The 24,566-nt window shown below is 48.8% G+C and overlaps 1 protein-coding gene across 1 annotated transcript in view; it reads left to right on the top strand.

Moving 5' to 3' along the window:
* Positions 1–5,397: 5,397 nt before the first annotated feature.
* The window catches only part of Spire2 (spire type actin nucleation factor 2), a 38,067-nt gene continuing 18,898 nt past the window's right edge, over positions 5,398–24,566 (top strand). Inside the window, exons 1-2 of the mRNA XM_021170336.1 lie at positions 5,398–5,705; positions 19,533–19,576. Of these exons, the coding sequence (XP_021025995.1) occupies positions 5,450–5,705; positions 19,533–19,576 (300 nt within the window). The 5' untranslated portion in view covers positions 5,398–5,449. The remainder of the gene's footprint in view (positions 5,706–19,532; positions 19,577–24,566) is intronic.

The following is a 24,566-nucleotide window of genomic DNA, read 5'->3' on the forward strand; positions in this document are numbered from 1 at the left end:
AGCACAGCCTGGCTCTGTCTCTTATCTCCGGAGATTCATAGCCCTTATCATTATCCCCAAAATAAACCTAAATACAAAACCAGACTCTCAAATTTCAGCTTTTCCTCTTGGACCCTTGAACTCTGCTCTGCCCGGCTGCATAGAGTGTGACAAAGAGCACATTCAGGGGCCTTTGAATTCAGGTAACACGAAGCCTGCTTGCTCGCTGTGAACAGTATACGCAGAGTCTCTCGGGAGAAGCCGACCTGAATCTGAAGTGGCCTTGGATTTGGATGGCAAGGGCCCCTCCGCTCTATTTTTGGCAGGTGGATCGATTCTGCCTGCGTCTGGGTGAACGAAGGAGACCTTTGCTCTGAAATTGGCTATGTGCCAGATCCCCTGTGGCCTTGGTGCCAGGCACCTCACCTGCTCTGCTAAGACACAAGAGGCTCTGGAGCCCTGCAGCCCTGCGGTAAAATACCACGGAATGGCCTCTAAACTGCAGTCACAGAGTAGCTGAGGATCCAGCCTTCCCTTACCCAGGTGATATACAGAAACCTAAAATTGGAACTTTCTAGTGTCTATGTCTTTACAGATGCTCACAGATTAACTTCTAGAGCTTTCCCATTTATGGACGTATAGTCATCAACCCACAGCCATCCCCCTGCGATGCTACTACAGAGGATGATTTTCAAAGCACCCAGCACGGAGCATGGGCAAAGGGATATATAACCCAGTTCCTTCCTATCAAGTACCCAAAATCCTCACTACCCTTCCTCCACCTCTTGATTTTTGTTTGTTTGTTTGTTTGTTTGTTTGTTTGTTTTTAGAGACAGGGGCTCACTGTATAGCTCTGGCTGATTTGGAATTTATTGTGTAGACCACACTGGCCTTAAAGTCAGAGATCTGCCTGCCTCTTCTTCCCAAATCCTGGGATCAGAAGTGTGCACCACCATGATTAGCTGCCGCTTCTCTTCCTCCTGTCTTTCTTTTCTTTAAGATTTACTTATTTTATTTGTGTGAGTACACTGTTGCTGTCTTCAGATACACCAGAAGAGGACATCGGATCCCATTACAGATGGTTGTGAGCCACCATGTGGTTGCTGGGAATTGAACTCAGGACCTCTGGTAGAGCAGTCAGTGCTCTTAATCTCTGAGCAATCTCTTTTTTTCATTTTTTTATAAAAAGAATTGTTTATTTATTATTTTATGTAAGTACACTGTAGCTGTCTTCAGACACACCATAAGAGGGTGTCAGATCTCATCATGGATGGTTGTGAGCCACTAAGTGGTTGCTGGGAATTGAACTCAGGACCTTTGGAAGAGCAGTCAGTGCTCTTTCCCGCTGAGCCACCTCTCCAGCCCTTTTTTTAAAAGTCAAAAACCAAGATGTCTTGTTTCTAAAAATCCACATAGAAAGCTGGAGGTGTGGAAAACATATTTCTTCTTTATTTTAGTTTATTACTTGATTTTTTAAAACAGCATTTCTCTGTATAGCCCTGGCTCTCCTGGAACTTGCTCTGTACAACAGGCTGGCCTCAAACTCCGAGATCTCCAACAGGCTGCCTCTACCTTCTAAGTGCTGAGACTAAAAGCATGTACCACCACCACCCAGCTAGAAATATTTCTCCCAATTGTGATTCAACTTCAAAATTGTCTGCAGACAAACTGAATGTTTTAGCCCAAGTGTCACTTTTTTTTTTTTTTTTGGTTTTTGGAGACAGGGTTTCTCTGTATAGCCCTGGCTGACCTGGAACTCACTCTGTAGACCAGGCTGGCCTCGAACTCAGAAATCCACCTGCCTCTGCCTCCCAAGTGCTGGGATTAAAGGCATGCGCCACCACCGCCTGTCTCAAGTGTCACTTTTAACTGAAGGAAACAGCCATCTTAACAGACTTCAATTCCAAACAGGTAGAGTTCATTACTGCACCCAAGAGCACCAATCAGGTCAGAGGACAGTTCATCTAGTCACAGGACTGAGGTCAGTTTAATTAGTCTTTGAATTGATCTGCTCTTTAATTCTGATGACCCACTGTAAGACACCCGGGGCTCCCAGGTAGAAATCCTTCTTGCTACTATGGTGACTATTAAGAAGTTTGGGACTAACGTCTCACCTAAGGTCCATTTCTGGGTTCCTCTGGCACTGTGCGCGACATAGAAGTAAATGACCTGGGAGGAAAGAAAGTAATGCTTTCTGTAGGTGACCACAGTGCTGACTAACACTTCTGCTTCCTCGTGTTGGCCGTGGCTACGAGGAATTGTCTTTAGATAAGAGGAGATAGATAGCAGAACCTAACTTGTATATTTATTAGGATCAGGGCTTGGTTCAGATTTACAGTGTTTACCTAGTATACACAGGCCATAGACTCAGAACTATCCTCTGTATCCTCTGTGTGTGTGTGTGTTTGAATGCACTTTGAATGTGCATGTGTAACCCATTGTTTAATTATTATGGGATGCACTTAGAAGTACGTAGGGATTTTCTTAAGTTCAGGGTGAAAAAGTTAGCAGCTTCCTATAGCAGAACTCAAACACTTGAAGCCAACAAAGAAAATCCAAAGCTTTAAGAGGAAGAGAGTCGGCATGGAAGATACTTTGTTGCTACGACAGAATTCCTTAAGAAACAACCAGCAGGAAGGAGAATTGATTTGGCTTTGTTGCAGTCAATGGTCACAGGGCTTTGTGAGTCCTGTGTGGTGAAGCAGGGCAGAGTGCTTCACCTTGTGACCTCGTGACCGACCGGGAGAGAGAGGAACAAAGTCCTAGAACACTGCCTAGTCCCTAAGTACTTGCTTCTGGTGACCGACTCTCCCTAGCTAGGATCCACCTCCACGAGTCTGCACCCCTTCCCTGAGACTATTTAAATGGCAATTCTAGGGCTGGGAAGACAACACAGTGGGTAAAAGCCCTGCCACAAAAGCCTAACTATCCGAGTTCCATCCTTGGAAACCACAGTGGGAGGAGAGAATCACCCACAGAAGTTGCCCTCTGGTCTCCACACACATGCTAGGGCAATACACATCTGCCCTCATATCACACACAGACAATAACAACCAATAAGAAATACGTAGAGCCGGGCGTGGTGGCGCACGCCTTTAATCCCAGCACTCGGGAGGCAGAGGCAGGCGGATTTCTGAGTTCGAGGCCAGCCTGGTCTACAAAGTGAGTTCCAGGACAGCCAGGGCTATACAGAGAAACCCTGTCTCGAAAAAACCAAAAAAAAAAGAAATACGTAGAATATCCATTGATTATGATTGATTATGTCAGAGTCCTCACAATCTATGGTTGGCGCAAACAGTTAAGGCTCAAATCTTCAAGGCATGAGCCCTGTGATGATAATGTGAAATAGTGTGCTGCATCCTAAGTAACTTCCTTGTGGGTAATTTCCATCCTCTGCCCATTCACTTCACTGACACCAGAATGATGCATCTCCTGTGGGTGCTTCTGCTGCTAAAGTGGGGCAAGGCAGTACCACTGAGGGAGCCTGGGAGGTGCCCGCACACATACACACTGCCTGCCTTCTGCCTGGTCTCTTGCTGCCCTCTGGGTCAGGGACCCACACACACTGGGTCTCCCTGAGAGGCACTTCCTTACTGTAAATCCCCAGCTGTGGTCCATCACTCCCAGATCACCGCACAGCGCGTGGGTGGCTCACTCCTTAACTGAGTTGTGATTCCAGGTTCTGAGCTAGTAACATCTCTCCATGGCCTCTGCATCTGCTCCTATTTCCTGTCTTGTGTGAGTTCCAGTCCTGACTTCCTTTGGTGATGAACAGCAATGTGGAAGTGTAAGCTGAATAAACCCTTTCCTCCCCAGCTTGCTTCTTGGTCATGATGTTTGTGCAGAAATAGAAACCCTGACTAAGATACCACCCATTAGAAATACAGAAATAGCTCTCTTACCTCTTATTCTCTTGTTCTTACTCCCTTGCTCCCCCTTTCTCTGCCTTCCCTTCCCCTCTCTCCATGTGGCCATAGCCAGCCTCTACTTCTCTACTCTCTCCCTCTCTCTGCCTTTCTACCATAAACACCTTAAAACGATAAAAAGAAAGAAAGAAAGAGAAGAAAAGAAAAAAGAGAAAAAAAGGGAAAGGAAAAGAAAAGAAAAAGAAACACAGAAACCATTCTATGAGCCGGCCAACCAGAAACAGCCCGGCCTCATCAGTGGGCGCTGTCAGCACACACTTGGTATTGTGTGAGTCAGACTTTCCTTAAACTACTTGGATACAGGCTCTCATTCCTAACATAAGCAAGGAATGAGTTTCTTTGTGGGAGGTTCCTACTGTTCCTTCCCTACTGAGGTAGCCTGTGAAGTTTCTGAGGATTAGGGAAGAAGAGCCCAGAGTTCCAGGTTGTCTGCACACTGTATCCTGAGCAGAGGGAACCTTCTCTTTCATTTCCTCTTCTCCAGTGTCCTTTGGTTCTGCTTAAATCTGTTGTGTCTCATAAGCTTGTGAACTGGTTGAAGGATGTCACACTCGCCCAGATTATAAACACTTTCAGGCAAAATTCATTTGTATCGTTTCTTTCCAATTGAAGACGAAGAATCCAGAGGAGATTGTCAGCCACCCCTACACCAAGTCTCTCTCTTACAATTATGTCCCAGCCTTGTGCTTCCTAGGTGATAGTTCTACCGCGAAGCAAAGCCTGAGACCAACTGCCTTGTTATCATTTATTCTCCCAGCTGTGTCTTCTTGCTCTGTTCTTCTCAACCGTCGTAAAGATGGCTGAATTCAACTACTTTCAACAAAGCTGTGTGCTGTGCTTAGCTTGCTACCACTTTTGATGTGCCTTGGAATGAAGGCAACACACTCTGAGAATGAGGTGGTGTGTCAGCTAGGTCACATTGTCACTAAGACACTAAGGGTTTGAAGCTGGTCCTTTCGAGCAGAAAAAAAAAAAGGACCATTTATGAAGTACTTCATCCCTGAAGGCTTGCATCATCTTTGAGCCAATCACACTATAGTGACCTCCTAAGGTCCAGGCCTTCCACAAAGACCATCACAGGCACTGTCTGCTTTAAAGAGCCAGAGCCAAGGGAGCGCGTGTACGTGCGCCTCTGTGTGTGTGTGTGTGTGTGTGTGTATGTGTGTTCGTGTGTTCATGTTCAAGGTTCCCACCCCATTTCAGTCAGCTTTCCTCCTTGCACCCCCAACCGGTTTCTAACAAACCTCCCTAGTCCTCTCTTGTTCTGCACCTTCCCTCTCCGGCTGCCCCTCCTAGCTCTGCCCCTCCCCCTGGCTCGCCACTCCCTACCGGTCTTCCCCTCCCTACCCGCCCGGCCTCGTCTCTTTGACCATTAGCCTCCTCCTCCTCCATCAGCCCCCGCCCTCACCTGCATCTGCCCGCGAGGGGCGGGGCCGGAATGACAAAGCACACGGGCGGCGCGGGACCCGCCCCCTCGCTCCGCGGTGCGTCGCCCCGCTGTTATGGAGACCCGCCGCGCGCGCGGGCGGCGATGATGGGCGGCCATGGCCCGGGCGGGCGGCGGCGGCGCAGCAGCTCCGGAACGCGCGGGGGGCGCGGCGCGGCCCGAGCCGTGGGAGCTGTCCCTGGAGGAAGTGCTGAAGGTGTACGAGCAGCCCATCAACGAGGAGCAGGCCTGGGCGGTGTGCTTCCAGGGCTGCCGCGGGCTGCGGGGCGAGCCGGGCGGCGTGCGGCGCATCCGGGACACGGCAGACATCCTCCTGCGTAGGGACGGTTCGGTTGGCGCGCGGCTGGAGCCCGGTAAGGCGCACCGGAGTGGGTGGGGGTGTGGCCGGCGCGGCGGGCGAGCTGGCGGCCGCTGAGGGCACCCGGGTGCCTAGTGACGGGGCCTCGACCTTTCTCACACCAGCGCCCAGATAGCGCTCTGCCGGACCGGGAAGGCCCCACCCTGCCCTCTGGATCTGGGACTCCTTGTCTTCCTTTCGACTTAAGAGAACCCCACTATCACACACACACACACACACACACACACACACACACACACACACACCTACGCAGTCTGGGATAACCCTACCAACAGCCCATCGTTCTGATGTGAAGCAGCCGGTTGGCAGCTTGCGCCCAGGGAGCGCTTTCCCCAGGGGAGAGTGGCTTTGGTTAAAAGCTGGAGTATCTTTTACGGTCAAATCCTGAATTTCGGAAGCCTCTCCTTTAGCCAGTTCCCTTCAAGATGGGTTTGGGGGAGTCTGCAGTCCTCTGGCCTTGCTCTAGCAGGGCCTGTCTGTGGGTGTTCCCCTGAAACTGGTACTCTCTCCTCTGGCGACACTGCAGACCTTGAGGTTACTTAGAGACCTGTGCCTTTTTCTAGGGGTAGGGAGAGCAGGAGTAATGTGCCTTGTTCTGAGTCTGTACTGAATTAATACCAATTTCCTGAGTTTAATTGTAAATGTAAGCAGAGTGTATAATCTGTGATTTTAAAAACAAAAAACTTAAACAGTGAGAACCAACAATTGAGCGTTTGAAAGATTATTGAAGTCTATTCAGAGCGTTGAGTTCAGGCTGCTATCTACTGTTCCGCCTCACTTTCCCCCCTGGAGAACTGTAGTTCTAGTATGGGGCATACAGTGATAGTACCCCAAAAGTTGATACCCGGTAGGGAGCACAAAGGCAGGCTGTGTGTTTGCTGAGGGAAGGCTGGCTTCCCTCCAACCCCGAGAGCTGTGGGCTTGCAGAAATTCTCTCAGGCAGGCATCTGCGGGGGACTAGGAATGATAAGCAAGGCCAAAGAGAAGCAATGGACAACAGCTGCCTCTGGAGCAGGAAGGGCCCATTGTGCGCACAGAGGAGCCGCCACCCCGGCTTTCCCAGGCTTCTCAGCCTATACCCCCACTTCCTCCCTCCCTCCACACCCCTGCCTGACACTTCCAAGCTGTTAAATTTTGCACAAAAGCCCCGATATATTGCATAGGAAAATAATAAACATAACACCCAGGTAGGCTGAGGTTTAACCTTGGCCAGTGCGCTCAGAAAGTGGCATGATTTGCATAAACCCTGCTGGGCTCCCTCTTCCAAGGCTGGCCTGAAGGGGCAGGTGCACTGCCGCCGTCAACTCTTCACAGCCTTACCACTCACTTAACACTCTGTGGCTATTCCTGGGCCCACCCCATTGCTTACCATAGAGAATATAAGCCGGGATCTGGCTCCCAGCACTGCAGAGCAACACAGGATTGCAGGCAGCCTGCTTGGTCTGGCCTGTGATGTTTGAGACAAGGAAACTGAGGCTTAGGGTTGTAAGTGGCTTGCCACTGTAACAGGAGTGGGCTGCCCTGTGAGCAAACCCAGCTTAGCTCCCTGCTGGGTTTCTCCCTAACATCAAAAAGGACACTCAACAGCCTAGCTCTCCACCCACTAGAGTTGTACTGCCTTTTTGTTCTCAGACCAGTAGCACTTCCTGCTGGGTCAAAGTTCAGAGAAAGCACTCTATGTTGACCTTTGGGGAGAGGAACCTGTCTGAGGCAGGCACCAACTTCACTTTCTATCCAGTGTTATCTTTGACGTCTGTTGGTGAACATACCCCATGAAGGCATATGAGGGTTTTAACTTGTTTTGGGGTTTGGTTGATTGGTTGGTTGGATGGTTGGTTGGTTGGTTTAGGACAGGATCTTGCTATGTTGTTTGGGCTGATATTGAACCCTTGAAGTCAAGCCCTAGATGCTGGGACTATAGGAACTTGCTGGCTCTTGAAGTTTGTTTTTGTTTTTGTTTTTTTAAATGTATTTAGCTGGAGCGAGCGGGGCTGGAGAGATGGCTCAGCGGTTAAGAGCACTGACTGCTTTTCCAGAGGTCCTGAGTTCAAATTCCAGCAATCACATGGTGGCTCACAACCATCTGTAATGGGATCTGATGCCCTCTTCTGGTGTGTCTGAAGACAGCTACAGTGTACTCACACATATTAAATAAATAGATAGATAGATAGATAGATAGATAGATAAATCTTTAAAAATTCTATTTACCAGAGCAGTCTCTGAGCTTCATAAATCCACTGAAACTTTAAGGTAGCCACTCCCTGAAAGCAGCTAGCCCAGTGTCTTTCTGGACTTGAGGTACTAGTGAATTCCCTGTGTAGTTTATTCCTGAAGAAGCTGTTTCTGATGCCAGTAGAGCGTCTGAATCGCTGCTGTGTGGGATGTTGGACACCCAGGTCAATCTGTGAGCCACGCTGGTCTGATTCTCCACCCTCCACTTGACACAGAGCCTCTCACTAATCTCGAAGCTCACCATTTTGACTTGACGAGCAGCTGCTTGGTGTGCCACTATCTCCAGTCCCCAGCACTAGGGCTGTAGGACCCTGTGGCTAACTTCCGCTTTTACACGGGTGCTGCGGATCCAAATTCAGTTCTTCATGCGGCAGGTACCTTATCCCCTGAGCCATCTCCCCAGCCTCCTGATTTTGTTTCTTTGACACAGCATTTCATGTAGCCCAGGCTGTCTTGAATTGTAGCTCAGGATGGCTTTAAACTCATGAAGATCCACCTTTGTGTCCTGAATATTGAAATTTCAGACATGAGCTACCTTGCCTGGCAGTCTCCTAATCTTAAATTGGAAGATGTCTCCATAGTCACTCCTAAGGGTGTGTGTGTGTGTTTGTGTGTGTACACATACATGAGTGCAGGAGGAGTCTGCAGAATTCAGAGGTATTGGATACCCCCTGCATCCAGAGTTACAGGAGGTTGTAAGCTACCTAATGTGGGTGTTAGGAATTAGACTCAGGTCTTCTGGAAGAAGAATAGATGCTTCTAACCACTAGGCCACTTCTCCAGTGTGAAGGGTGAGCAAGTTAACATGGAGAGGTACTAAAGCTATGTTGCAGAAAGGGTGACATTATTTTAATACATATTATTAAAGTATATGTATATATGTATGTATGTGTGTGTATGTGTGTGTATGTATGTGTGTGTATGTGTGTGTATGTATGTGTGTGTGTATGTGTGTGTGTATGTATGTGTGTGTGTATGTATGTGTGTGTGTATGTATGTGTGTGTGTATGTGTGTGTGTATGTATGTGTGTGTGTATGTATGTGTGTGTATGTATGTGTGTGTGTGTGTATGTGTGTGTGTGTGTGTGTGTGTGTGTGTGTGTGTGTATTATACATTGGTGTTTCGAGGCAGGGTTTCTCTGTATAGCCCTGGCTGTCCTAGAACTCACTCTGTATATCAGGCTTGTCTTGCACTCCTAGCGACCTGCCTGCCTCTGCTACCCGAGTGCCGGGATTAAAGGCATGTGCCATCACTACCTGCTATATTTTCACTCTTATTGCCCAACAATGCTAAAGACTAGGTGCTTGCACGTCACAGAAAAGTGGTGGGGATCGGTTAGAATGAGGCTGTGTGTGCTCACTGTGTGTCCATAAGGAGGCCAGCGCTCTGGGGTCCTCTCCCTCCACCTCAGTTGTGTTCCTTGTTACTGTAATGAGTGTGTAAACGGCCACCTGTCTCACTTGGGTGCTCACTTGCCTATCTCCCAGCCCAGTGCCCCCTCTTTGAGATAAAGTAGATCTTTGGCTACTAAGAAATGTCACTGGACCTCTGGAGTTGGAGCCCTTGAGCTTCATCAGAGACCAGGGGCTGCCTGTTCCCTGGCTTTTCTTCTTAAGATTTATGTATTTTTATGTATGTGAGGACACTGTAGCTGTCTTCATACACACTGGAAGAAGGCATTGGGTCCCATTACAGATGGTTGTGAGCCACCATGTGGTTGCTGGAAATTGAACTCAGCACCTCTGGAAGAACAGTCAGTGCTCTTAACCACTTAGCCATCTCGTATTACATGTGGCCCTGTCCAAGGACAGTGCTCTCCCAATCATCACGAGGGAACCCAACACTGATTAGGAGGGGGGAATTTGTCCCTCCTGAGGCTCCTGGGTGCCAGACTATTTGTAGTTGAAACATGTTTGTTTGTTGAGCCAGGTCCTTCCCATGCGGCTCCTGCTCATGTTTCTGGAGTCCTGGTCACAGCTGTGTTGCCCACCTCATGACTGCAGGGCACCCAGAGCTGTAAATCCTGTGCCCCATGAAGGTCACTCAGCTAAGTCGTGGTGGGCTAACGTTGGGCCACCTTGGATGGGTGCATGTTGGATCAGAGCATGTTCCGAGATTCTCCTGAGGCAAGGACCCAACAGGGTTGGGCTTACTCTTCCTACCAAAGCATCCTCTTGAGATCCCCACTCTCCACATGAAGAAACGGAAGATCACAGAGGAGAGGCAGGTGCCCAGAGTCAACAAGAGGGGCATGGCATGGCACCTGCCTCAGAGCCAGCCTTTGTGTGTCTGTGGCCTTAGAGCACGCCACCAAAAGGGAGCCCTGGCCTGAGGCACAGCAGCAGGTGTCCATGCCACACCCCTGTGCACCTTGGCCACATTCAGTGTGGGATACAATATCCAGGGTCCATGCAAATGAACCCTTGGCACAAATGCAGGCTGTAGCCTGAGGAATGCAGTTCTGCAAAGTGCCTCTACTGTACTTTTTGATGGCCAGTGGCCTATTCCTAGGACTCAGGAAGGGAGAAATGGTTTTGGGGTGGGGTCTTAATGCTATGGGGTTGTGGCAGGATGCCTGAGCGGTATGGGTGTGAGTGTGAGCTGGGTATGTGCAGTTTTACCTCTGAATTAGGCCTTGCAGGAAGACAATTCTTCAAGTGTATTTTCCCTCTGCCATACTGCCTGTGCCCAGGGTTGGCTGCCTAGAAGACTTCAAGACACATGAAGGCAGGATGCTGGTTCCTAGCCCACCTATTTTTTTTTTTTTCAAGACAGGGTTTCTCTGTGTAGCCCTGGCTGTCCTGGAACTCACTCTGTAGACCAGGCTGGCCTCGAACTCAGAAATTCGCCTGCCTCTGCCTCCCAGGTGCTGGGATTAAAGGCCCTAGCCCACCTATTTATTTCCATGTTTTGTACGGTGCTTCCGGAAGGATAAAGCCCGGAGTCTCAGGCATCCCGTGGAGTCCCTGTGTGACTTGAATGGTTCCGTCTGTAATAGGAGTGCAGCCCAGGTTCACTACCATGGTCAAGGCCCTGGATTTCCCCCATACTCTCTGTCACCACTCCACCCCTGTCTCAGTGTCCAGCACAGCACAGGTGTATTAACAGTGCCGGCACAGTGAAGGTCCTCTCCACCCTTCATACTGGGAGTTCTGGTCCTAGAGCGTAGACCATTTAAGCATCTCTGGCTGTTAACCGGTTCCTCAGAGGGAGTTGACCTCTGTGTAAGACATGTAAGGGGTGGGGGAGTAGAGATGGCCTTGCTGCCTGGCAATGCCACCCTGCTGGTTAGGCAAAGCAGCTGAGGACAGAGTACCCAGGAGAAGTGTTCAGCCCCTGCTTTCTCAGTCCAGTGACTTGTACTTTATTTCAGGGCAGAGGGCTTGTGGTCCTTTCTCCAGGGAAGCAAGAGGAGAGAGTGGGCAGAACTTACAAGAGAATGTATGAGGTTCCTTTGACTTGGTAAATACACTCTTACACCACTGGCTTAAAACAACACTAGCATATCCACTTCCGGCTTAAGAGGCCATGAATGCAGAATAACCTCTACCTTGAGGGTAGCTGTTTCATCTACCACACATCACAGTATATCCACAGGACATAGCCTGCCTGTGTAAGGATATTAATCCCCTGGACCCGGAGTTACAGAGAGTCATAAGTTGTAAGCCTCCGTGTGGGTTCTGGGACTTGAACTCTCCCTGGTCTTCTGGACGAGCAGCCAGTGCTCTTCACTGCTAAGCCATCTCTCCAGCCCCTCCTTGTGATGTTGTCATACACGAACATAGTGTATTCCCATCAAGATCTCTCATTCTCCATTTTATTTTTAATGCATTTCAATGAAATTGTTGACACTTCCCAACCTCCCAAGCCCCCAACCCTCCAAGCCCCCAACCCCCCAACCCCCACTGTGTACTTCAGCATGGATGTTATTTGCTAGAATTTAGCATTTGCTTGGAGCCCACATGCAAGCTTGGGATGGAATCCAAGGCCTTGTGTCTGCTGTGTAAGCATACTACCACTGAACTGTAACAGGCCCCTAAATATTTCTTTCAATAATAATAATAATAATAAAACCCGGCATGCAGCTGGGTGTGAGGGCATGTTCTTAGGGGGTAGAGGCAGGAAGAGCAGGTGTTCAGGGTTCTTTTCAGGTACACAGTGAGTTCAAGGTCAGCCTGAGCTGCATCAGATCTTGCCTCAACAAAACAAAACAGAAAGCAGGAAATGAATTTAAAACCGCACGTCACGAACTGCATGAACGTCATGTGTGTATTCATCTCTCAGCTCTGTGCCAACACTTCTGCTGCGGAGGCTGCAGAGGTTTCACTACGTCGGTAAAGTTTCCAGAACTGGTTACCTTCTCATGGCCCAGAGCTTGCTTCCAAATGGTGGTTTTACCAACTGCTTTCTTGTTTGTCCCTGGTGGGCACGTTATACCAGGCCCTGGATTCCTACCACACTGTGTTGACTAGTTTTATGTCAGCTTGACATACCTCAACTTGGTATAAGCTGACATCATCTGAGCGGGAGAAACCTCGATTGAGAAATGCCTCCATCGCTGGGGGTTGGGGGTCGGGGTGGAGGGCGCACGCCTTTAATCCTGGAACTCAGGAGGCAGAGGCAGGTGGATCTCTGTGAGTTTGAGGCCAGCCTGGTCTGCAGAGTGAGTTCCAGGACAGCAGAGCTGCGTAGTGAAACCCTGCCTCTCCCCCCAAAAAGAAGGTTGGAATGGTAAGTGACCCGAAGCTGAGCACGGAAGTTTAAGTAGAAAGAAAAAAAAATAAAGAAAAGTTTGAGACTGGAGAGATGGTTCACGGGCTGAGAGAACTTGCTGCTCTTGTGGAGGAATGGGGGTTTGGTTCCCAGCACCACAAGGCAGCAGCTTACCCCTATAACCAGAGCCAAAGGATCTGATGCCCTCTTCTGGCCTCTGTGGGCACTGCATGCATGTGGTGCGCTTACATATATGCAGGCAAGGCACTCACATACATAAAATATGATGGCTCAGCCAGTAAGAGCACTAACTGCTCTTCTGAAGGTCCTGAGTTCGAATCCCAGCAACCACATGGTGGCTCACAAACACCCGTAATGAGATCTGACACCCTCTTCTGGTGCATCTGAAGACAGCGACAGTGTACTTATTTATAATAATAAATAATAATAATATATTAGAAAATAAATAAAAATATAAATATAAACAAATAAAATAAAATATATAAATATAAAATAATAATAATAAGTAATAAATAAATCTTTGGGTTGACTGGAGCAAGCAGGGGGTCCTAAAAAAATTTAATTCCCAACAACCACATGAAGGCTACAGTGTACTCACATATATAAAGTAAGTAAATAAATACATCTTTAAAAAGAAAAAATTAAACCTTTAATATATATATTAAATTTATGTTAGATCTATCTATCTATATACACTATTGTGTTTGTGTGTGTGTGTGTGTGAGTGTGTGAGTGTGAGTGCAGACCCCACGGCACACATGAAGATGACAGGACAACTTGCAGGAGCCAGTTCTCTCCTACCACAATAGGGACCCCAGGGCTTGAGCTCAGGCTGTTCGGCTTGGTGAAGCTCACCCTCACCCACTAAGCCATCTCATCAATGTCCCACCCCAAAGAATAGCATCTTTCTAACCTATTTTCACCCAGTTTATTTTCTTTCACATTTATTACTCACATTCTATGTGTGTGTGTGTGACACGTCTGTGACTACGAGCATACGTGCGCCATGACACATGTGGATAACTTCCAGATCTTTCCTCCCCCTGTGCTTTTGAGGCTGGAACTCGGGTCTTCAAGCTTACAGAACAAGCACTTTTACTGGCTGAGCCTTCTTGCTGAATCTAATTCTGCCAACTTCCTGCACTGTCTTCCGGCTGGGACCAGTGGTGAGGCCTTAGTGATGTCCCCAGATGTGCTGTCAGAGGTTGGATATGGAGGTGTTCAGGAACACAGAAGCCAGGCCTGCCCATTGCTTTGTTTTAGCTGTTAATTTATCCTCCAGACTCCAGCCCCCAAGACTTGCCCATTGTTAGAGAATCGTGAGTGTTCAAGGTTTGGGGTGCAAGGCAGGCCTCAGCCCTGTGCACTGCTGACCGGGCTCACCTGCCACTGGTGGACAGGGCTCCTGCTGTAGCGAGGCACTTCCTGGGAGCGGTGGGTGTGTGGGCATGGCGAGTGTGGGTGAACACTTAGAGGAGCCTGCCGCTCTCACTCAGGCCGGGATCAGCCACGCCCAGCTGTGGAAGAGCAGGGTGGCCACACCTGAATCCATCCCTTTGCCCCACAGAATTCTGTTTGTTAAACAAACACGGGACTCTGACTGTGTGCCTTCCTGTGGGTGGTTCTCCCTCTCTAGCTTTCTCCAGTTTCCAAGGCTGATGCTTGTGGCCCGGCTCACAGCTCAGTTTTACAGTTCATTTCTCGACAGTGGAAGCCACCCCCACCTGTACGTGTGGCTTGCTTGCCGAGTGCCAGTCACTGGGTGTGTTTCCACCCAATCCAGGCAAGCCCTCTGTGGTGATACCACTGTGCGAGAGGAAACTGGGACTGCTCAGTCACGTGATCTTTGACGCCAGTCTCTCTACTGGAGGCTGTACCCAGACCCAGGAGAAATGTCGGTGGTGTATTTTCTCTTTCCAAAATTTATTCCTTTTTAAAAAAAAAATTCGAGACTGGTTTCTCTGTGTAGCCTGGGCTGTCCCGGAACTCACTCTGTAGACCAGGCTGGCCTCGAACTCAGAGATCCACCTGCCTCTGCCTCCCAAGTGCTGGGATTAAAGGCGTGCGCCACCACGCCCGGCTCCAAATTTATTTCTTGGGTTTAGCAAATCCATGTATTTTAAAATTCAGACAGCTTCTTCTTCAATTTTATTTCATCTGTATGAGAATTTCCCCTGGATGTGTGTATGTGTACCGTGTGCATGTCGGATGCCCGTGGAAGCTAGAAGAGGGAGCTGAATCCTCTGAAACTGGAGACTGTTACACGGTGCTGTGGGGCTTTCCTGTGAGTGTGGGGGATGTCGGTCCTCTATAAGAGCAGCCAGTGCCCAAATTCAGAAAGTTTAAGGGAAGACCTTGAAGGAGGCCTTGTGTCGGTGTGCCTGGATGCCCGCCCATCCTCCCTCCTCACGGGCTGCCAAGATCGTGAGTGTTTCCTGCACATACCAGCACTCAGGCATGTGTACTTCCTCCTAAAGGCAGGCGTTGCTTTCTGTTTTGTTTTTCTCCCTGAGTGGGAGCCTCGGATCAACTCAGCACACAAGAGACATCGTATTGGTCCTTTATTTGAAACAGGGTCTTCCTTTCTGTGTTACCGAGGTTGACCCTAAACTGGAAATCTTATTGCCTCAGCCTCCCAGATCTGGTTTCAAGTAAATTTCTTTTTCTTTTCTTTCCTTTTCCCCCCTTTCTTTCTTATTTTGGCTTTTTGAAACAGGGTTTCTCTGTGTAGCCCTGGCTGTCCTGGAATTTGCCCTATAGACCAGGCTGGCCTCAGACTCAAAGATTCATCTCTGCCTCCTGAGTGCCGGGATTAAAGCTGTGCATCACCGAGTAAATTCCTTAATCGACACCTTTCCTTGCTTTTTTCTTTCTTTCTTCTTTTTTTTTTTTTTTTTTTTTTTTTTTTTTTTTTTTTTTTTTTGGTTTTTCGAGACAGGGTTTCTCTGTATAGCTCTGGCTGTCCTGGAACTCACTTTGTAGACCAGGCTGGCCTCGAACTCAGAAATCCACCTGCCTCTGCCTCCCGAGTGCTGGGATTAAAGGCGTGCGCCACCACGCCCGGCTCCCTTGCTGTTTTCAGTGATACCTAATGTCCTGGGTGCAGGTGCCCCGTGTGTCTGTCTTTAGAGGACACTGGAGATTTTGGTGCAGGATAGATGTAGCACTGAGTGATCTTGTAGGTGTCGTGACGCAGAGTGGTGTGCCTTCTAAAAGCCCACAAGCTATGTGAGAAGGTGAGAGAGTTTATAACTTTGAGAGACTTGGCAAGCCGCCTTCTGAGGGCTGTGGTCAGTTCCCTTGTCCGCCAGGGACTGCGTATGCCACATCTTCATTGCCCTGTGCCTGAGATGCAAGACAGGAAGTCTTTTGATCTTAAAAAGGCTCTGCTCCTTCCAGCCTTCGTTCACTGTCAAAATACTCCCAGAAGCCCAGGCATGGGGCAGTGAGTGTATAGCAAGAGGCCTCCCTAAGATGTATAAAGTCCCCTTTAGCAGAGTCAGGGGTGAGGTGGGGTTGTATCATATAGAGTGGGTAATTAACCCTGACCCTGACCCTGACCCCAAGAAGGAGTTAGAGTCAGGAGCTCCTACCACTGCATGCATTACTGCACGGCCGGCCACTGCATATCCATCCGGTATCGCACCCTAGGAAGCGTCTCTGCATCTGTTAGCTCACTTCTTCCTTGAGGTGATACCATGAGTTAGGCAGGAAGGTGCCATTTCTGTCCCCTAGATGATGAAGTGATGTCATCTGCTTACCCATGACCGGGACCTTGAACCAGACAGAACCTGACTTGAGGAGGCAGCTCCGCCCACCACCACTGGTGGCAGAGGCACTTTCCACTGGCAGTCCTCTTACTTCCGTGGCACAGGCTCGTTTCCAGGAAAACTCCCTAGCCCCTGGATTTCTCATCTGCTATTTAACTAAAGAATCTGGAGTGGCCATCTATGCTCAGGGCAAGGGTAAATTAGCACCAAGCCGCTTCCATAACAGAAGCAATGCTGACAGAAACCAAGTGTTTTGCTTCCGGCTCCCATCCCGCCCTCGCATTTCAGACCTAAAGGGGACTTGTTGGCCCAGCTCCATTATCTATCATCCGCATGTTTTCAAGTAAATTTCTCAGTCTGCCCGAGCTCCAGTTTCCTCGTGTGTAGAGAAGATACCTTGGCAGTGGGGTGTGACAGCACACTTAGAGCTGAGGACATCACTCACATTTGGTAGTTTACATTATCTCTGGGCCTGGCTGTGTGGTCACTGTCATCCCAGGAGCTCACAGGCCGTAGCTTGCTCATTGAAACCCAAGACCCCCCCTGGAATAGTGATTATCCCTGTGATCCGAGCGCTCAAGACACCAAGGCAGGAGGATTGTCATGACTTGGAGCTAGACAATAATATTCTGTCTCAAAACAGCGATAAACAAACTCCCCAAATCTTCTGCAACTTGAAGCATAATTAGATCCATAAACAATTTTGGGACATCTTTTGTTATCATAGTGACTATTGTACTGGCTGGCTTTGTGTGTCAAACTTGACACAAGCTAGAGTCTCAGTCATCCGAGAGGAAGGATCCTCAGCTGAGGAGATGCCTCCATGAGATCCAGCTGTAAGGCATTTTCTCCACTAGCGATCGATGGGGAAGGGGCCATCCATAGTGGGTGGTGCTGTTCCTGGACTGGTGGTCCTGAAATCAGGCTGAGCAAGCCAGGGGAAGCAAGCCAGTAAGCAGCACCCTCCATGGCCTCTGCATCGGCTCCTGCCTCCAGGTTCCCGCCCTGTGTGAGTGCCTGTCCTGGCTTCCTTTGCTGATGAAGAGCAGTGTGGAAGTGTCAGCTGAACTTGTCTTTTGACCATGGTGTTTTGTTGCAGGATTAGAAACCCTAACAGAGACAGCTATTAGCACATTAAAAACATTCTACTCACGGGCTAGGATGACTGCTCACTCAGTAGAGTATTTACAGGGCACACAGAAGGCGGTGCTGGGCTTAGTCTCCACCACAGCATACACTGGTTGCATTTGCACACATCTCTAATCCCAGTCCTGGAGAGGAGGAAGCAAGAGGGTCAGAAATTCAAGTTTCTCCTCAGCTGTGTGCTGAGTTCCAAGGCCAGCCTGGACAACGTGAGACATTGTCTTTTTAAAAATCCTATGGGGGCTGGAGAGATGGCTCAGTGGTTAAGAGCACTGCCTGTTCTTGCTCTTCCGAAGGTCCTGAGTTCAATTTCCAGCAACCAGCTGTAATGAGATCTGACACCCTCTTCTGGCACTTCTGAAGACAGCTACAGTGTACTTATTTATAACAATAAATAAATCTTTGGGCTGGAGTGAGCGGGGCCAACCAGAGCAAGCAGATGTCATAAATTCAATTTCCAACAAACCACATGAAGGCTCACAACCATCTGTACAGCTACAGTGTACTCATATACATAAAATAAATACATAAATCTTTAGAAAAATAGAAATCAAAATTCCAGCCAGGAAGCTGCTCTGGGCTGAGGACTAGGAGTCAGAACCAGCTCACGTCCACCCCCTTCCCCGCCTTCCTGACGTCCACCCCCCTCCCCACCTTCCTGGCCCCCAGCGTGACTCAGCGTGGGAGCTTTTCCACGAAGCACCCTTATTCCTGCTCAGTTTTCTTTCAACTTTCCAGCGTCCGAGTCCAGTCACAGCTACAATGTTTTGTTAAGCATCTGATGTGTGCTGGGGACAGGGGACAGTCCCTGGGATGGCAGACCTCCGACAGCGCGCTCTCGTGTGTGTGTGTGTGTGTGTGTGTGTGTGTGTGTGTGTCTCTCTCTCTCTCTCTCTCTCGCCTCACTGATTGTTTTCCATTATTTTAATGGGGCTCACAATCTCTATCTTTGGCAATCTTCCTGGTTCTTGATGCAATTTGAACGTATTTGTGGCGTTAGCAGGTTTACTTAGTAGACGGTTTCATGGCTTGCTGATTTTTTTTTTTTTTTATGTCTCACTTCATTCTAGAACTTAGGGAGTCTGTGGTTCACGTCCTTACATGACTCTACCTTTATAGGAGATTAAAGGAGGCCTGGGGAACGGGGAGGGTTGGAAGTGGGGTAGTTGAGGGATTGCTGGTGGCCACCTTCTAAGATCTCTGGCCTGCCTCCTTGAGCCACCCTTACCTGCCAGCTGTGATGCCTGAGAGTCATCCGTTGCCTTCAGCTCCTCATCTGTGAAATGGGTGTGGAAGTTACCCATGTCCTGGGCTGGGGCTGAGCCAGTGAGTAAGCCCTTGAACGTGCTGACTCACTTCTTGGCATTCATGCTGACGTGCTTAGTAAATAAAATGCAGAGTCTTGCTTCCCATCTGCTCTCCAACCCCGGGGACTGCTCCTCTGAGAGGTGCCGTTGGAAAAACCCCAACCCTTGAGTCCACCATGAGAGGTGGATTTGTTTACCCACTGGCCCAGGGTTTCTTACCTTCCTGTGTGTCCTGGCTCACAGGGCCTCAGTTCTAGGGAGCCCATCTCAGATTACTGTCTTCCCTGCAGTGACAACTAAGCAGTCCCCCCTCTTCGGATGTCCTCACACAGCCCTGCTGACTCTGCATCCCTGACTTACTCCTCTGAGCTGTCGCTATGGACCGTGGGATGGAAGGCTGCTTAGGAGGGTCCTCCTTATAGATGCCCTGTAGCCTGAACCCTGCTCACACTGGCTTAGGCTAGGCCTCGGGGTTTCTGTTCAAGGTGCCATGTGTCTCAGCCCGTTGTGAGATCTCTGGTGGTCCTTTGAGGATGCGCTGTACGTCTTGGGGAAGATGGAACAGACGGGGATGAGCAACCTTGTCTGTGAGGTCTTTGGGCTTCTAACATAAACTTGACTATTTTCTCTTGCAGAGCCTACAACCATGGTGGTACCACCAGCCAGCTCAGAAGCCCAGGTATTGAAAAGCAATTTTAAACTACTTGATATGTAATAAAATTGATCTATTGCACTGGATAGTTTTTGTCAGCTTGACTCAAGCTATAGTCATCGGAGGGAATGGAACCTCAATTGAGGTTGTGAGCCAAACATGTGGTTGCTGGGAATTGAACTCAGGACCTCTGGAAGAGCAGTCAGTGCTCTTAACCGCTGAGCCATCTCACCAGCCCCTGATGTTTATCTTTGTTGTTGTTTTGTATGGTTTTGTGTAACCTGTACTGGCTTCAACTTACCATGTTGCTGCGGCCAATGAGGCTTTGAAACACCCCTCCCCATGCTCCTGCCTCAGTTTCCCAAGGTGTGCACTGCTCCGCTCTGATGTGTGCTCCGCTTTCCACTGCCTTTTTGCTTTGTTTCATTTTGTTTTTTTCAATGAGTTGTGATATTTATCTGTTGTGATATTCCATCTGTTTCTTCTACTGGTTTCTCAAAAGGCAATCAAGACTCGAAACTACTTAAGTCCTAGGATGAGAAGGGACCTTTGGGAACCAGAAAAGAGCAGCGTGTGAGCGGCAGAGTTAGAAAGTGGGGTTCCAGGACAAGTGGCCTGCTCTGATGTTTTCTTCCTTTGAAATGTGGCCTTTCAAAGTATAATTTTAATAGAATAATTTATAAGGCTGTATGCAGGGGTAAAGACCTGAAACGCCAGCTTCTTGGGAGACTGAAGCTTTGAGGGAAAATAAGTAAGAGATGGAAGGAGGGAGGGAGGGAGGAAAGCTTTGCATCTATGTATTTAGTGTGTTAGGATTCTAAGGTGAAGTAAGCATTGATCAAGGGGATTCCATGCATTACATAAAGACAGCAACAATCTGTATGCCTCCTCCTCCCCCTCCTCCTTCTCCTCTTCTTCTTCCTCCTCCTCTTCTCTAACCTAAACCTTTCCTCAAGAAGAAAAATATTACACTTCCTTACATTTAATTAAATTGTTTGTCTATTTGGTTTTGTTGAGGCAGGGTCTCTCTATCTAGCCCTGGTTGGCCTGGAACTCACTATGCAGACCAATTTGGCCTCGAACTCACAGAGACCCACCTGCATCTGCCTCCCAAGGGCTAGGATTAAAGGCACGTGCCAATATACCGGACTGGCACTACACCTTACCAGCACACATAGCTCTTAATGCCAGTGGAAAGAAACCCTGGGACCTTGGAATGTCACATCTAAGCTCACTGCGGAGCGTCGCTTGTGACCTATGTGAAAATGGCACTTTGATATATGTTTAGCTGGAAACTGGGAGATGAACAACTGAGCTTCTAAGACATCTGCATTGCCGTCGGTTAACTGTACTCACAGCTCTATCAAATCCTGGGTAGTTTATTTCCCTGAGTCCTGGTATGCTGGCCTGGGACATCAGCTGACCCTTGGTATCCAGAGCTCACACAGGTGCAGCTGCTACCACCCACTTAGAAGATGCCTACCATAACAATCTGGTAAAGAGCTTTGAATGAGGGAGTCCTAGATGGACTGTTCTCAGAGGCCCACATGTGAACCTAAATGCTCCGTCCGCAGGAAATACAGCAAGGGAGCCACTCAAGAGTTAAGCTTCATTCTGGCTTCTTGGGTTGCAGGAACTGCCTGGGCAGCCCCTCTAATTGCTGTCAGATTCCAGGCTGATGGCCATGCTTGAACTTGTCGGGTCGGAGGTCCCGAGAACTGGCCAGCTGCCCAGCTTTGCTAATGGAAAGCATTCTCTGGGTTCCAGAGAAAGTTTCCAGTGAGTTGGGACACAGAAAAGCTTTCACCAAAGCAGCCATCAGATAAGAGGCTTGGCTGGACTTAACCCTTCCCCTGGCTTGCTGCTAGTGGTGTGGAGAGACTGGGTTACTTCTCTGCAGTGTGCATTGGGATGGGTGGATGGGGGCTTCCAGCTTGCTTCTCAGTCATGTGGAGCCCCTGCCAGTACCACACAGCTGAGCATCACTGAGCCCTGAAGCACACAGAGATCTTGTATCTCCTTACTCCTACCTGGCATCTACCTCTACAACAAATGAATTTACTGTGTGAACTCTCCATGTTTCTGTCCCTTTACCTTGCTACCTCCTCCCCTTCCATGGTCGTACCCAAGAGCGGTCCTGAGATGGTCCCTAGAGTCTCCAATTTCCCAGAGCACTCTACCCTGGCTGCTGGCTAAAGCCCTACTGTCTTCCACCTGCCGGGTGTGACCAGCCAATAGGTGATAGCGCCAACCCTACTCACTCTGCATTCACGGGTGTGCCCTGGAGCCAGTCTGTGACTCTATCCTGCTTTCAAGTCGAGAAAGCCAGAGTGGAAGCAGCCCAGGGATGGGCCAAGGCTTTGCTCTACCATGGCTTTACCCTTTCCACCAGTCCTCTTGGAACCTTAGGCTCCAGTGTCTTCTGAGATGGCCCAGAGACCTTATCTCTTGCCCAGCTCTGGCTTTGACCTGTTATTAGTCTGCCTGCCTCAGGCTCAGGTTTCCTGGGATACCGGGCTAGCCAGACATGAGTGGAGAGACCACTGGTGCATGAAGAGACTGTAGAGCATAGCACAGACAGACCCAACTCCCAGGTCTCGCCTGTCCAGCTTCTAGGTGGGATGAAGTGGCCTGAGCTCTCCACGCCTCTGTCCTTCTGTGTGTGAGATGGGAGGTTGTGTCAGGGCGTGGTCGTGAGGTTAAGTGGGAGGAGTTTTATATAGGCCCAGCATAGACCTGTTATTTGTGTGTGCCTTTGATATTCTTTTCTTTCTTGACAAATATTTATTTTGTGTATACAAGTGCTTTTTTATGTCTGTCTGTCTGTCTGTCTATCTATCTATCTTGCTTGTATGTATGTTGTACTTTGTGCATACCTGGTGCCTGAGGAGGTTAGAAGAGGGTGTTGGATCCTTTGGAACTGGAGCCGTGGACATTTGTGAGTCACCATGCAGGTGCTGGAAACTGAACCCAGGTCCTCCGTAAGAGCACCTGGTGCCCTTAACCACCGAACCATCTCTCCAGCTCCAGATAGTCTGCTCAAAGAAGGAAAATATGAAAACCATTCATTCAGTAGTACTGGAAATTGATCCTCAGGTCTTGCATGTGCTAGGAAGTATCTCCAGCCTCAGTTTATCTTTTTATTTTGTGATGGGATTTCACTAAATTGCCTAGACTGGCCTCAGACTTGCAGCGTAGTCCAGGCAGGTCTGGAACTTGAAATCTTCCTGCCTTTGCCTCCTGAGTACCTGCGGTTATCAAACTGTGTCACTAACTTCAGCCTGCAAACCTTATAGTTGTATTTATTTGTTTTGAGCCAGGCTTTCATTCTGTAGCCCAGACTGGCCTCAAGGTCAGAATTCAAGGTCAGAATTTTTTTTTTTTTTTTTTTTTTTTGCCTCAGCCCCTCACAGGCCAGGATCACAAGTCTGTGCCACCTCAGCCAAATTTATCAAAGCCTTTTGAAACATAAAAGCAAGTGTTAGGCAGATTAGGGGCGCTGTTAATCCTCCTGTGTGCTCAAATGTGCTAGCGCCCATTGCAGTGTTCCATGTCTGATTAAACCTAACTGATGGAGGGGGATAGTCACATGGGCACAGAGAACGAGGTTCAGACAGCTGGAGACCGAACACGAAACAACGTCCTCCAGTGTACTCCCCAGCCACTGTCCCCAGGTCATTGACGGCAGCTCTGAAGATAGCTCTGAGGGTTCCTTGCCAAGTGAAACAGAAATGCTGAGGTAAGAGGACGCTACAGAAAAACCTCAAGTATGTCTAATGTGCTTTAAAAAAAGAATTACTGGGGCTGGAGAGATGGCTCAGTGGTTAAGAGTACTGGCAGTTCTTCCAGAGGGTCTGGGTCTGATTCCCAGCATAGACATGGCGGCTCACAGTGTCTGTAACTCCAGCCTCGGGGGACCTGGCATTGCTATTCTGGCCTCCACAGGCACTGCATGCATGTGGTGCACAGACTGACAGGCACCCAAAACACTCACATACATTAAAAATAAAATTAGAAATAAAATGAAAGAAAGTTAAAAGAAGACTTGTTATAAGGCACAGAGGCACATGCTTAGAATCTCTTGGGAATCTAAGGCATGAGGCTTAGAACTTTGGGGCTCTCCAGGGCTACATAGCAATACTTTGTCTTGAAATAAGTATTATGGAGAATTTCAGGAATGCAGTCAACTGAGGCACCAATGGCTCTCACAGTGAGTTCCACCAGTCGCCAGGTCCTGACCATGTGCCTCTGTACCTTCTCGCTCCATCATGTGCCCTCAGTGTGGTTGCTTTGTTTCCACTTTGGTCAGGCTAATGTATATTCCTGTAAAAAAGATGTGAAGCTGGGTGTAGATGGCGAAGCATGGCTGGGTGTGGATGGTGGAGCACTGCTGGGTGCAGTGTGGAGCACGGCTGCAATCTCAGCATTCAGGAGGCTAAAGCAGGAGGGTCATGAGTTTGAGGCCAGCCAGAGCTACATAGATACCCTGTCTCAAAAGCACAGGCTTGTGACGCCCAGCACTGGAGGATCAGGAACACTAGGCTATCCTAAGCTACATGAGGAACACTGTGCTATCCTGAGCTACATGAGGTACTACCTCAAAAAACAGACAGACAAAAATAAAGAGAGTGCCTGGAGAGATGGCCTCTCAGCTAACAGCACCATCTGATCTCCCAGAGAACATTGGTTCAGTTCTCAGCATCCACATGGCTGCTCACAAACTATCTGTAACCCCAGTTCTCGAGGATCCCACAGCCTCTTCCAGCCTCTGAGGCTACTGTGTACATGTAGTGCATAGAGATCCATGAAAGCAAAACACCAATCAACACACATAAAACCAAAATAAATTAATTGATTAAAAAAAAACAAAAAGGAAGAGAAGGAAAATAGTGCTAGAGACTTAGCTCAGTGGTTAAGAAAACTTGTTTGTTTGTTTGTTTGTTTGTTTTTCCAGAGGACCTGGGTTCAAGTCCTAGCACACACATGGGCAGCTCACAGCTGTCTGTAATCCCCTCTT

Source organism: Mus caroli, chromosome 8 (assembly GCF_900094665.2).
Source record: "Mus caroli chromosome 8, CAROLI_EIJ_v1.1, whole genome shotgun sequence".
NCBI classification, from domain to species: Eukaryota; Metazoa; Chordata; class Mammalia; order Rodentia; family Muridae; genus Mus; species Mus caroli.